The sequence below is a fragment of the Myxocyprinus asiaticus genome, chromosome 31 (assembly GCF_019703515.2).
Source record: "Myxocyprinus asiaticus isolate MX2 ecotype Aquarium Trade chromosome 31, UBuf_Myxa_2, whole genome shotgun sequence".
NCBI lineage: Eukaryota > Metazoa > Chordata > Actinopteri > Cypriniformes > Catostomidae > Myxocyprinus > Myxocyprinus asiaticus.
The window spans coordinates 38,486,189-38,501,593 of NC_059374.1; the positions used below are offsets into that span (position 1 = coordinate 38,486,189).

The 15,405-nt window shown below is 37.4% G+C and overlaps 1 protein-coding gene across 1 annotated transcript; it reads right to left on the reverse strand.

The window, feature by feature from the left end:
* Positions 1-27: 27 nt before the first annotated feature.
* LOC127422366 (lysophosphatidic acid receptor 6-like) lies at positions 28-11,209 on the reverse strand. Its single transcript, XM_051665831.1, has 2 exons — positions 10,521-11,209; positions 28-4,601 (listed from the first exon to the last, which is right to left on the reverse strand). Exons 1-2 carry the CDS (start codon positions 10,549-10,551, stop codon positions 3,598-3,600), a joined length of 1,035 nt encoding a protein of 344 aa, XP_051521791.1. The 5' UTR covers positions 10,552-11,209; the 3' UTR covers positions 28-3,597.
* Between the last annotated feature and the right edge of the window lie 4,196 nt (positions 11,210-15,405).

Consider the following 15,405-nt stretch of genomic DNA (forward strand, 5'->3'; position numbering starts at 1 on the left):
TTTGGTTACAGGACCGGAAATGTTGATGCACTTGTTGAAAAAGAACATATGAAATTAATACATCTGAAATGGTGCACATGTTGCAACACAAAGTCTTTATTGCAATAAATAACATGATGAATATAAAACAGACAGACAGGAGGAGAGAGTGACAACGGAATATCAAAAGTAGCCTATAGATTGTGAACATCTTTAAACTAGTAATAGATGGCCAATACTGGTCATATTGAGATTGCCCATATTGACCAATATCACTAACACATCTGGTTGGACCCCACTGTGTCAGTTCCAAAACTTTGGACAATACTGTTAAGAGATTTTTCAGATTTATTTATTTATTTTAATGAATTTTGAGTAAATAGCCTTTAGTTTAAAATACCTACTATTTGCAGTTCCAGCAACTGACCTTGTTCAATATTTGATTTTTGATGGGAATGAAAAGAGGCTGTAAGGGATAGACTTAAAGGATAGTTCACCCAAAAAATGACAATTCTTTAATCATTTACTAACCCACATGCCATCCCAGATGTGTATGACTTTCTTTCTTCTGCTGAACAATGAACAAAGAAAAATATTTCAGCTCTGAAGTTCCTAACAATGCAAATGAATGGGTACCAAAATGTTGAAGCTCCAAAAGCACATAAAGGCAGTATAAAAGTTATCCATACAACTCCAGTGGTTAAATCCATGTCTTAAGAAGCAATATGATAGGTGTGGGTGATAAACAGATCAATATATAAGTCATTTTTAACTATAGATTCTCCTCCCTGCCCAGTAGGTGGCAACATGCATGAAGAATGCAAATCACCAAAAACAAAAGAAGAAGAATGTAAAAGTGAAAGTAGAGAATTATATTAAAAAAGGACTTAAAGGTGCACTCAGTAACTTTTGTCTTTGTGTGATCTTGGACTTACACTGAAAACTAGTGGCTTGGATGCAGCATCATTTAAATGCAATAGTTTTCAGTTTCAGATGCCACTGCAGAAATGTAGTATTCACAGTCAGCCATGAATATTTAATCAATGAGTGAAACTGTCCAATAACAGGATTGTTACTGAAATTAAGCGAGTAGTATTCCGCTGGTCATGTGATTCTAACATGGCCGCCCCCATGTGCGGACCCTCTCCATGTAGAATAAAACAGTTTTTATAAGGTTAATGATATGACTGGAGTCTTCATTTTAATGTGAGTGCTCATGATTTCCTACATATATTGCAAAATTACAATTCATGTAAAATTAATAAGTGCACCTTTAAATATTGATCTGTTTCTCACCCACACTTATCAGATCACTTCTGAAGACATAGATTTAACCACTGGAGTCATATGTATTACTTTTATGCTGCTTGTATAGGTTTTAAAGTTCTGGCCACTATTCACTTGCATTGTATGAACCTACAGAGCTGAGATATTCTTCTGTAAATCTTTGTTTGTGTTCTGCAGAAGAAAGAAAGTCATACACATCTGGGATGACATTGGGATGAGTAAATGAAGAGAGAATTTTCATTTTTGGGTGAACTAACCCTTTAAGATTGTTACATACTCTATGCAAGTATGTGAAAGCAGAAGCTTCTTGCTACGCAAGCATGAGTAATAAGTATCTACACAACATTTGTGCATTGTTGCGTTCTGAAATGTGTCAGACATAACATAATATACAAAACATAATGCAAGTACATGTTGGATTTTCAACATTGCCACAAGGGGCGCTATAGGTGATATTGGAGTGAAGTGTCTGCTTCTACATTGAGTTTACTCTTTCAAATCAACTGCTGTCTACTATTGAGCAAGTAATTTAAAGTCAATATATTTATAGCAACTTTTTAAAAATAATTATAAACCCAGGTTAACTGCACATATTTTGAAGGCAACTCTATCACCCCCTTGAGTACTGAGGTTTGTTACCGCCACAGTAACGCAAGAACGCGTTACGTATGTTAAACTGGACAGCAACAGTGTCGTCCAAATGCTCGCGTATACGTAGGCGTACTTGCGAAAGTATGTTTCTGACCTTAGTCTCTCTTCAATGACTTGTACTGTTGTTTAAAGTGATTTTGATCATTTGGCTGAAGAAAATTCACTAGACAACAATGACAACAACAACAAAACTCCAGACAACAACAAGAAAATTTGAAGTGATCAAGGACCTTTATACAGCTTTATAAAATGCATGCCATTAAAGAGACTGTAATGTCTATCCCTCACAGCTTTGTTTTCATACCCGTCTAAAATTAAAAATGGTGCTATGCTGAATACGGTCTATTTTTTGTTATATAACGTTCTGTATATCAGCATGACAACTGAAGTGTGCAATTTTTGCACCACTAATGCCACTGAACAGAACTGCAAAAATAAAAGTGTTTTTCAAACAGCTTTCTGAATCTGCTGTTGATCGAACGAACAGATAGTCCCACCCCCAACTCACGCCATTGGTTGCGTTATTGTGTTGGTATAAATGGGTCCCTCAAAACAAACAGAGAAATGTTTTATAGCACCACAGATACAGTGTTCACAGTTTTCGAGAAAATTAACCTACAAATGGCTAACTTACAGTTGTCTCTGCATATTAAGCTGGGATAAGAGAAAGTATTTTAACAGAAAAAGTTACACACTTCAGCTTTAAATCAGGCATTAGCCACCAAAAACACATAGACACAGCGGCGTAGATTTGGATTGATTATTTGGGGAACCTATGCTCACGCATAGACACTCTCCATTGAGTTCATACCACAATTCTACACACCACACACAAAAAAGATATAATTGCTTCTGCTGCCGAACAGGAACCGCTAATATCTTTAATCTTATAAACTATTTTTACTTTTACATTTTTTATACAATTGTAGGAGTATAGCATTATAGCTAAACATTTATTTTCAAATGGACACTGTCTGCTTTGTGTGCTCAGTTTATGTGACCTATAAACCTCTTGTTGGCTAACAGCCTTTTCTTAGACGGAAGGCCTTTAAGAAAGGGTGACCTCTGCTGTTAAGATAAGGAACATGAGAGTTTGTTTAATGGCTGAGCCTAAACAAATTCTAAACTTAGAGCCTTGTACTATATGATCTAACCAACAGCGAAGACAAGCACAGGTGTCTGAATAGCCAACAAAAATACTGAGCAGGACAAAGCCAATGTAACTAATCACAGTTCTCACTCAGTCAGTCTTACCACTAGTTAAACACACTGTAAAAATCCACTTGAAATGTTGCATACCACAAATGAGCACATGTAGTTTGGACAATTTTAAGTGTAAATGCATCATACACATACAAACACATTCTGATGAAAACATACTGCTTTACATAACTTCATAAGCCATGAGAAACAAAAATGTTTGCTTGCAAATCTGACATATCAGTTTCACAAACAGTCATTATATTCAACTAGCTCTGATTTTTTGTCAGAAGCCCCAAAATTAGCTAGCTGAGCTGTATATATGTGACGTGTATAGGCCCCATACTGAGTATGCACTCCATCCACCTGTATGTGTCTGTGTACCTTACAGTTCACTGTCCTCCTTTGCTGTATTACCATAGTACTGATCCATAGGATTAATCTCCTTAACATTGTCTCCCTGAGTTTTTGAGTAGGTCTTTATGTAAAACCAGTGTCCACACATATTTCCATCTTCTCTGTGGCTTTAAATGTACAGTTACACATTTCTTTAAATGTATGAGTCTTTGATTCTCGTATCCGTAACTCTCTTCCTTGTACAGCCATTCTTCTCTCTCGCTGTACAGAATGCAGGTTCTCTTTAAGAATGAAATAGTAACATGCGCCATCTGCCAAGCAATTCACATTACTAATACAAATACTGATATGAATGAAGTAGCGTAGCTGATCGATGGCCTTTGTGTTCCAAATTTGTGACTTTGCATGGAAATACATCAGCGCCGCTATGTGGTAAGGAATGAAGCATGTGAGGAAGACCACGAGGTTGCTGAGTACGATCTTCACACTCTTGTTGTTAAGCAGTTTGGCATCGCCAGGGTTGCGTGCCCTCAGATCACGCAGGATCTGCACCACGCGCACAGAACAGAACACCATCACCATGGCGCTGCTGCAAAACACCGTCTCCATCGCAACCAGAATACCACTTTTTTTCCAGGTGCTTTGTGAGAAGTGCTGAAAGCAGTAAGATGTGTTTGTGGAGTTTTCAGGGTTGTCATGGAGTTTGTAGATGGGGGTGCTGCATCCGAAGACCACCATCCAAATGACCACACACACAAGCCCTGCCTTGCGTGGAGATCGCAAACGGCGGGCAGCGAATGGAAACTGGAGAGCAACATAGCGGTCCACGGCGATGCATACACTCAGCATGATACTGCCGTAGATGTTGACATAGAGCAGGCTCTCCAGCAAAGTGCAGAAGGTACGGCCGAGGGTCCAGTGTTTTTTGTATGCATGTATCTTAAAGGGCAGGGAGAGCATCAGCAGGCTGTCGTTTATTATCAGATTGGTGAGGTAAACTGTGGATTCACTCCTGCGCCGAACACGGAAGTAAAGCTGCCATAGAGCAGCAAGGTTCAAAGGGAGACCAGCAACCAGAATGGGCACATACATGCACCACTGGATCCAGCATACCCAGTCACAATTGTCTGTTTGACAGAAAGGGGGAAAGTGAGAGAGAGAAAGAGCGAGAGATTAATTTTAAATGAATAGTTCAGCCCAAAAATAAAAATTTAGTAATCTTTTACTCGTCCTGATGTCATTCCTAGTGTACTTCCACATAATCAAACTTGGCACTATTTGATCTGTTATTATGAGTCAACACATCCATTCTGGCACAACATTTCTTCACATGCCGTATTTGAATACATGCGACCATGAATGAGATTTGAGAACTACTGTGGAGAGGGTTTTTTAAATATGCTGCCATTAGTCGTGTTGCGTCAGGTTTGGCATCAATGACATTTGGTCATGAGGCAAGCAAGAGCCAATGATGTTTAATGTTGTAGCCAGAGGCACCATATTTGATTTGAGAGCTAAAGCTGAGGGGAAGATTTTCAGTGAAATTTCCAATTAGGCATAGCTGCAGGCCAGAGATCTCCAAATGGGGGCTGAATCTCCAAAAGAGGGCATGGTTATTCTACAAGGGGGTGGGGTTACTCCAAAAGCGGGTTGCACCAACTCCAAAAAGGGGTGTAACTTCCACTCACAGTTAAGGTTAGGGAAAGGTTAGTCTCGCGCAGCCAGACCTTTGACTTAAACAGTAATGGTCTGGGGTTTATCGCAGCTAACATTGGCAAAGAACCGCCCACTTAGGCAGGAAAAGTCATCTAACTGATATGTAAAGTGACCAGTCACGGCCGGGTTTGTCATTACCTGATGTTTAGGGCTAGGGTTATCGGAGATGGCTCATACCATAATATAAGACCGGCATGTTTTCTATAAAGAATTTCTAGCAAAAATGGACTTAAATATTGATCTGTTTCTCACCCACACCTATCATATAACTTCTGAAGATATTGATTTAACCACTGGAGTCTCAAGGATTACTTTTATGTGGACATATGTGATTTTTGGAGCTTCAGAATATTGGCGCCACCCATTCAATTGCATTGTGTGGACGTACAGATCTGAGATATTCTTCTAAAAATCTTTGTTTGTGTTCTGCTTTAGAAAGTAAGTCATACACATCTGGGATGGCATAAGGGTGAGTAAATTATAAGTTAATTTTTATTTTTGTGTGAACTATTCCTTTAAAGGTGCTATATGTAAGATTGACAACAAGCATTTGAAATGGGTACTGCAGTCCAAATTCAATATATTTATCCTTGTTTTACTACGCCTCTGGTCATGGTGGTTTTTAGACGGATGGCGAGGCTTTTTAGGTTGGGTGGAATCTGTTTTCTCTGATCCAATTCGTTTGCTGGCTTCCATGACTGCAGCACGCAGCGTTATTTGCCTGCAAACTTGTTCAAATCTGGCAACCCGGCGGTGTCGAAATACTATTGGTGAGTGGGCAGTGGGCGGGATCACACAGGCCAAAACACAAACAGAAATTCCAGCCGGAACGGAAACTTCAAAGTAGAATAATACTGGCTGTGGCATTGTTATTGGAGAAGCCAGTATTTCAACTTAGCATGTTTCCTAATTCTGTAATGACATATTATGGTCATATTATGATTTAGTACAGTAAAAATATTACATATAGCACCTTTAAGAACATTTTATTTAATCGGGGCCCTGGTCCTTAGAAGCACAAGCCTTAAACTAGACTTCGTGCTCCATTCACTCCCATTCAAACCCATCTGAATGCGGGAGACCGGAATCCATCAATAGCATCCATCCCATTCACTGCTGTTTTATGGTAAAAAGCAGTGTAAACATTCTCTTTTTATGTTCCAAAGAAAGTCGTACAGATTTGGAACAACATGAGGGAGTGTAAATGATGACAGAATTTTCATTTTTGGGTGAATTATCCCTTTAAGGGTTCATATGGTATAATATAATTTATTCCATTTGAACTCAGACTCATCCTACAGATCATGTTCACATAAAAACAAACACACTTTGTATCTGATCTGATCCGAGAACAGCATGTATAAGGGAGAACAGGGATGATTGTAACACTTTTCACCAAACAAAACTCACTTTAAGATATATGATTGTATAGCAGAATTTGTAATTATGTTCAATACATGGAATTACATTTTTACTGCCTACCCAAGTATCAGGGTAAGTTACAACACTTGTTGGTGTATTTTGTAATAATAAGTGGAAAAAAAACAAAAAACGCCTGCATGCTGTTTGCATTGAAACAACTTTCATGAACAAACATGTATGTGTGGGAGTATTGTGTCATGCTAGTGAAACGTTCACCTGATATGCAAACTTGTGGTATCAGGAACAAAGTATAGTTAGTATCAGTGGTGGCTGTGCATTTTAAGTCTAGGCCTTCAGTGTGATTCATGCCATTAAGAAAAAACAGTTTCACAATGAATAAGACACTCTATGCCTTTAGGCACCATACATTATGTCGCAGCTAACTAATAATACCAATTGACATTTTAAAAACACGTCCATGCACAAAAGCCAAAATTTGAAAGACACTTAATGCTCAAGCCTAATTTTGACTGCAGCATGATTTTTGTGTGAAATGAACGTCTCGCGAACAGACATTAAAAAAATCATAATTTTTCATATGAATCTAACAAGGAGGACTATAATACCTGGAAAATGTATCTAATAATATTTGCGATTTAAATGTTGCTTGCAATAAATTTCATTTCGTCAGGGTACACGGTTGTGCTGTGTTCCATTCAAGTTGGATGAGGGATATTCCTACTTGATATCTCCGACCATAAATGCATTCCATTCCCCGATATTCGGAACTGCAACTCCCGTTAGCTTAGCAGGGGTTTGACTCTCATTAGAGATGTCTCCTAGCAACTTAACTGATAAACAATGCTGCAGCGCTAGCTGTATAACTCCATGAGTGTCGACATGTTTGTGACATCATGCCCCTGCATCACGGCGAAATCGGAGTTGAGAATTTCTGCACGAGCATACAAGTTATAATTCTGACTTCAAGATGCATTCCATTGCACTTTTCCTAGTAGGAAGTTGTAAAATCCGACTTTTCAAGTTGAATGGAATGCAGCACTACTTTTCAAAACTTGATCCGACACTGAATGCTCCAGCAGCCTAATTTATACTTAGAAAACTCCTGATGTTGCTATAACAATGTAAAAATCACTTACCAGTTTGCTTGAAAGGTGCAATATGTAACAATTTCCATGTAATGTTCAACCTTTTTTTGCCAATGTGTGAACGGCTTATAACGCAACTTAAAAAATTGTCCTTCCCGGACTTCCTAGGTTGCCTATTAAAGCCTGTAGACTGATTTTCATACAAAGGGAGCAGGTCGCTTTTGCTGGGAAAATCCAAAGGATGTGACGTTTATGCACGCTTCCGAGAGCCTTCTACTGAATCCCGTCTGGCTAAGCGGGAACGTGATCGTGGTCGAGCGAAAACTAGAGTGAACATCGGCAGGGCATTTGATTCCTGGTGGGACCTTCGTTCGGTTTTGGGGATCAAAACCGACCCTGAATTGGCGTTCTTCTTATTGGACAGGTAAGCTTACATAACTGCAAAGCATGTGAAATATAGTGCCATAAGGATTGATCTGTGTAATTTTAGCTAACTTGATCTTGCCTGCTAACGCTGACGAATTACAAGCTACCTTGCTTCATAACGTTCAAATAATTTCAACGATCTTCTCTTTATACTAAAAGTCAGGTATACAGGAGAAATTTAAGCAAATACGCTTGTTTCTTATTCATAGTAAACTGTCTGGTATAGTTCGGTAGTATGTAGCTGTATGTGTGTATCAGTATGCTATGTTAGCTGATAAGTAGTTTTAGTTTAGTCTCAAAGTTTGTAGTAAAACAATCATAACTGTAATTTTAATTATGCTACCTCATCTGTCAGCATGATGCCGGTGGATCACGTTCAGTCTCTTTGTACATTACTTCATTGTTTTGGCTGATGCTTTCTCCTCAGGTCACTATGGAGTGTGCGCACGAGCACGAGCAACAGGTAGCTGGCTGCAGTTCACTTAACAGCCACAGGTGTCATTAATAACAAGGGTTTCTGAATCTTACATACTGCACCTTTGAAGTGAAAATCAGTCCTCCTTTCCTGTTTAATTAATCAATCGCACGATCATGCAGAACATCTCAGGTTTGTAAATCCATAAGGATCTCTTTCTCAACGGCAATAGCAGCAGTGATGACAGCCGACTGGTCAGAAAGATCTTGCGCTCTAAATAAATCAATCTGATTGGCTGATGAATATGACTCAAGATGCCTATTCACTTACACTGTTGGGGGATTCTGTGGAAATTCTGAAGAACTGAGGGGGTGGAGCTCAGACACATTTCAGCTAACGAGCTCGGCTTGGGGCATGCCATTTGTGAAACAGTTGTCACACTTTGCTTGTAAGCATCAAGGAATAAATCCTGATTGGATAAACTTTTTCAAAACTATTTGTTTGTAGATTCATTAAGAGTGGAAAGCGATTAAAAATACATAGGCAAAAAGGTGATTGAGAATGAAAGGATGAAAAATATTTATTTATTTGGCATGTTAGGCCAGCAGAGAAGGCTGTGCTGGCCCTGCGAAATCGCCACTGATTAGTATGTACACTACATGACAATATGGTTCTAGCTTGCCCGGAACAAATGCCAGAACAGTTTCAATTCTCCCTGGTCTCCCCTGAATAATAACATAGGCATATACATGTATTCATTTATATTCATTTGCACTGAATACATAATGCATTTTATTATCTCTATAATGTTCTTTATTATGCAGGACAATCAAAAGTAACAAATTATGCATGATGTATTTATGCTATACCTGAACTAAAGATGACACTCTTATCCAGGTGTTTCATCTTAAACAAATAATATATGAAAATACATGTAAATATCCTTAGGCTGGAACTAACCACATATTTATATGATAATTAAATTGCCTTTTGAAGAAGATTTATTGCACTGTTGACCATGATGTGTATATATGTATAGGCTATGAGGCTTGAACTCCTAATTATACATTTTTACAATTGGGACTGGTATCTGTTTTTTACCTACACCCAATATACTGATCAAAGGTGGATTTTAAAAGTAGGTTAAACCATATCTATATCGTAAACTGAGATACCAGTCGCTGGGAAAGTTTTCTGATGTTACCAACAGGAACATGGAAATGTGGTTTCTAGGGGTTTTTCTTTTCCTTGTTTATTACAGAGAAACAGTATAATTCAACTCATCTGCCACTATAATAGACTCGTGCAGTCGTTCTTAATAAATAAACAATCCGACTCCCAAACATCACATTTACAAGTTTCAAATGAACTGAACTATACTCCAACCAAACTGAACAATAATCTGTATGTCACATTTTTAGTCTACTAAATAATTGTCTTCATTTTAAATGACCTTCAAAACATTCAGCAGATGTCTTTGAGATGTTTATGATCTTTATAAGATGTTTAGCAGATGTTAATTAGAATGCGATGCTTTCCAGATGAAACAATTGTAATAGACATCTCAGATATGTACTTGTAATTTAACACTACATAGCAGTGCACCATTGTTTTGACCAATAGAAATTTAAAGAAATATTTAAATATTTAAATTGAAACAAATCCCCCTCTGATTTGAGCTAAAATGAAGACAATATATATATATTATATATATATATAGTAACTATATAGGCTATTTTGCACAAAAAAGCGACTAAAGTTAGTATTATAATAAAACTGTGGAAACTGCTAGCCCCCATTGACATAAAAAATAAACTAAACAAAAATAAATAATTTATAACAATGTGTTTCAAACACTGTAGAATGCTGTTCATGTTAGAACGGTCAGAATCACACACAATCCCAATTCATTTATTACGATCGTGCTGTAACAGTAGCAACTGCATTTTGGCGGTAAATGTGGTTAGTAGCCTATAGCACATTTTTGTAAGTTATAATGAAAATACACGAGGACTACTTACAAGATGAGTTGGAGCTCATTCCCAAGGTCATGAAAATACTTTTTGATCACTTGTGCCTGCTGTTACCCAGACTTGAGCGGAAGTATTACATCATATACAAGTTATTCTTGAAATATGTTGTTCAAGCGTTTTGTCTGTTTTGGAGTGTTTTCTGTTTCCGCTTTAGATCAGCTTCAGACAGACAAAAGACCCGCTTTTTGTCTGAGAAAAGAGAAACTACTGTCATCCCTGCAGCGTGCGTACCGTGTGCTGTGGGTGTTAGTCAAATGAGAAACAGACGACCTCTTTACAGTTTCACACACGCACAGTACAGGCAACAAATCAGTTTGTTGGGGTTTTCCCCCTTAAAATGTCTGTTATATATGTATATATATATATAAATTAACCAAGCTAATGGTCACACGGGGGAGTTGTCACAGGGGCTAGTAAAATTACTCAAATATGACTGTCTTCCAAAAACCCCGTTGAAAGCCCGCATAAAATTTTGAATAAAAATGATTCGGTCCTCCAAAATAAATTTCCGGTGTCGTCATATTTTGTTATTGCTCTTGGGTACAATTAAACCACATTGACATACGTCAAGAAAATTAAAAGGAATATTCCGGGCTCAATACAAATTGAGCTCAATTGAAAGCATTTGTGGCATAATGTTGATTACCACCTAAATTTGTTTTGACTTGCCCCTCCTTTTCTTAAAAAAAAAAAAAAAAAAAGGTTACAGTGTATATTTAAAAAATATGGGTTACAGTGAGGCACTTACAATGGAAGTGAATGGGGCCAGTTGTGCGACCTTCGGGACATTTTTGTCTTTTTCATTTTTGTTTTTTCGATCATTTTGGCTGTGTTAATGCTAACGGCATAAATTATGCCAAAGGTGTGTATTTTGAGGGGAATTTTTATATTTAAATTTTTAACATTTTCCACCAGATGGCGCCATTTTTCTCATGTTTAGCCTATGGAGTAAATACATGCTTTTTTCCTATTTTCTGTTTGCTGTATTATAGAGCAATGCAGGCCAATTGAAGTAAGTAAAAGTGGAAAATAATATTAATATATAATATTTTTATGGCAGTTTTTTGACGCAGACATTTTTGTCCTCTAAGGTCCTGAGTGTTTTTTTTTTTTTAATCTGACACTGCACAAAAAAATAATAATGCATCAAAATCAATGTTGTTGCTAATCATTGACATGTCCCAGACTGTGATAGTCACCTAAAAAAAAATAATAATAATAATTTTAAAAAAAATAATAATATTAATATATAATATTATTATGGCAGTTTTTTGACGTGGACATTTTTGTCCTCGAAGGACCTCCGAGTAACTTTTTTTTTTATTGACGCACAAGGGTTAAAATACTCACTGTTCAAGAGTATAGCCACAAGACGTAAACAATATGTGTGTTATGGTTTTAGTGTGATAAAATCGCTTGTAAACACGCGCATCGATAGGTGTCTGGGTGATGTACGTGTGTTTTTAGATATTTTAATCTGGAAAGCATCACAATCTAATTAACATCTTCTAAACATCTTAAACAGATCAGACTTACAAACATTCTTAATCATAAACATCTCAAAGACATCTGCTGAATGTCTTACTGACACCCGATACATACAATTGCAGATGAGCAAACAATGTGAAAAATACGTCTTCCAGATGAAAACACACACATCACATAGACGTCTGGGTGATGTATGTGTGCTGTCAGGGCTCAGTAGCTTTTAGTAGCCAAGGTGAAATTTTTAAGGTAAGTGTCTATACTGAAATTGATTTTTACAAATAGATTTCATAAAAATGTGTGTCAAATATATTCCAAATAAACAGAGTGACCGCAGTAGCAGAACTGCAAACATTTGTAACATTTCTTTAATAATTGTGTTAGACAGGAAGAGAAAGAAAGATTGTGTGTGTGAAACAGTGTCACACTGTTAAAGCCCAAATACCCAACTTCCTCTTTGCCAACAGCGCTTAATTTTTTTCTCACGCCGGTGTTGATATGGATTAACTGGGGATCCTGTTAACTGGGGATGTGCGCGTGCACGTGAATAATTTCACTTGCCTTTTCAGCAGATTTGTTTAATGTGAATTGTCAAGGAGCAATAAAAGATGTTTTGCACATTATAAAAAATGTTGGTATCATTATTATCATTTCATCATTGTCTGTTCTAATGAATTTCACATAGTTTAATAGCGATTTTAACCATTTAACAGGGTAACATGGTTGCCCATGTTAACATGGGACATTGGTTTGAATGGGAACTGGCGATTACATTTGTCAGAGAAGTAAATCGCATGTTGAATTCTTTTATTTGCAACACTATAGCATCATATGCTGATATGTGTCAATCATATACATTTACATTTACATTTATTCATTTGGCATAAGCTTTTATCCAAATTTACTTCCAGCACATGTACGATCAGCACTGGTGCCCCTCAAGGATGTGTGCTCTCCCCACTACTCTTCTCCCTGTATACCAGTGACTGCACCGCCAAGGACCCCTCTGTCAAGCTCCTGAAGTTTGCAGATGACTCTTACTTTCCAAGATGATGATGAGTCTGCATACAGAAGGGAGGTTGAACGGCTGGCTCACTGGTGCAGTCAAAACAACCTGGAGCTCAACACGCTCAAAACAGTGGAGACGATAGTGGACTTTAGAAGGAACACCCCAACATTGACCCCACTCACCATTCTAAACAACACTGTGGCAGCAGTGGAGTCATTCAGGTTCCTGGGCACTACCATCTCACAGGACCTGAAGTGGAAGACCAGCATTGACTCCATTGTGAAAAAGGCCCAGCAGAGGTTATACATCCTTCGCCAGCTGAGGAAGTTCAACCTGCCACAGGTGCTGCTGATACAGTTCTACTCAGCAGTCATTGAGTCTGTCCTCTGCACTTCAGTAACTGTTTGGTTTGGTTCAGCTACGAAATTGGACATCAGAAGATTTCAAATGACAATTCGGACTGCTGAGAGGATTATTGGTTGCCCCCTGCCCTCCCATCAAGAACTGTACACTTCCAGAGTGAGGAAAAGGGCTGGGAAAATCACTCTGGACCTCACTCACCCTGCCCACTACCTTTTTTGAACAGTTGCCTTCTGGACGGCTCTACAGAGCTCTGAGCACCAGGACCGTCAGGCACAGGAACAGTTTTTTCCCTCAGGCTATCCATCTCATGAACAGTTCAAACTGCCCCATTGAGCAATACTTTTGTGCAATACACAGTTTAGTCTATTTATATTTATCCAACATACCCTACCATTTCTGCCATATATTCCCTTGCATCTGCATATATATATATATATATATATATATATATATATATATATATATATATATATATATATATATACACAGGGTTGGGGAGTAACGGAATACATGTAACGGGATTACGTATTTAAAATACAAAATATTAGTAACTGTATTCCACTACAGTTACAATTTAAATCATTGGTAATTAAAGTACAGTTACATTCAAAAAGTATTTTGATTACTGAAGTGATTACTTTGCATTTTATTGTCATTTGTTTCATTTAATATTTAGTCCTTTCAGATGGAAAACATTTATACATATAAATGATGCGATCCAAAGTGCATTTGAACAGCAGTGAAACACTTCCTTATGTGTTGCATTCATTCGAGCAGACAGAGAAGTACGTTTGAAGTAAGTTTGGAGCAGAAGAAATAGAAATAAACCTTGTGTAAATTGTCAGCTTTACGCTAAGCTAAAATGCTATTTCTAGCCATTTTACATGCACATGTTACCAGGCACGATCATATTCTTTTATCAAGAAAATTCACGTTGGATCATGATTTCTTTTTTTCTAGGAAGACCTTTGGTATTAGGGCAAAAATCGTATTCTTGATAATAATTTTTGTATTGTTTTCCTGTAAAAATATCTAAAAATCCTTAAAACAAGATCAATTTGATTGATCTTGTTTTAGAAACAACACTGCATAAGATATTTAAGTTTTTCAGAGAATGTATTTTTAACATGTGTATTTTGTCTTACTGTACTGGCAGAGTTTTTATAGTCAAAACAAGTGAAAAAATCTACCAGTACTGAAGAAGTAATCCAAAGTATTTAGAATACGTTACTGACCTTGAGTAATCTAACAGAATACGTTACAAATTACATTTAACAGCATGTATTCTGTAATCTGTAGTGGAATACATCTCAAAAGTAACCCTTCCAACCCTGTATTTCTATATATACTTATATTTTCTATTCACTTTTTATTTTTATTCTATTTTATTATTATATCTGTCTTGCTATTGTATTGTATGTGCACTGGAAGCTTCTGTCACCAAGACAAATTCCTTGTATGTGTAAGCATACTTGACAATAAAACTCATTCTGATTCTGATTCTAAAATTATTCACGTGCACGCGCACATTACTAGCTGTTTGAGCCAATGGAATCACTGTGATGTCATAAGTGGACTCGATTTACCGGGCGGGCTCAATTTATCATGACACCTACAGCAACCAAATAGCCTATTTGATTTTAAATCAGGCAGGCGAGGCGACAGGAGGTCTGTTGTACGGGGAAGTACCAAACACTACCACTAGATGTCGACAAACGTCAACCACAAATGCCGTTACTTTAACCGACTTTATCGTTGCTGTTTAAAACTCACGAAAACTATAAGTAGGCACGAACGTTACACAATTTGTGGCTGAGATATGTGTACAGTAAGATGTTACACTTCTCTTATTATTATTGCTACATACAAAAACTGTAAGACCAGGGAGGAGCCCAATTGTTAGTCAGACTAAATTTTATGATGCTAATCCGACAGACCACAGCACAAACAATATTTCTTCACAGGCAGTATAGGGGACAAAACTGTTATCAGCACGCCGTCACACGAAGAATTTTG

Bases quoted from the DNA above. Each gene is read 5' to 3' on its own strand.
- LOC127422366 (XM_051665831.1), bottom strand. From the start codon at position 10,551: ATGACCTTGGGAATGAGCTCCAACTCATCTT. The intron at 4,602-10,520 runs GTAAGTAGTCCT...TCTGTCAAACAG, and splicing joins AATGAGCTCCAACTCATCTT to ACAATTGTGACTGGGTATGC.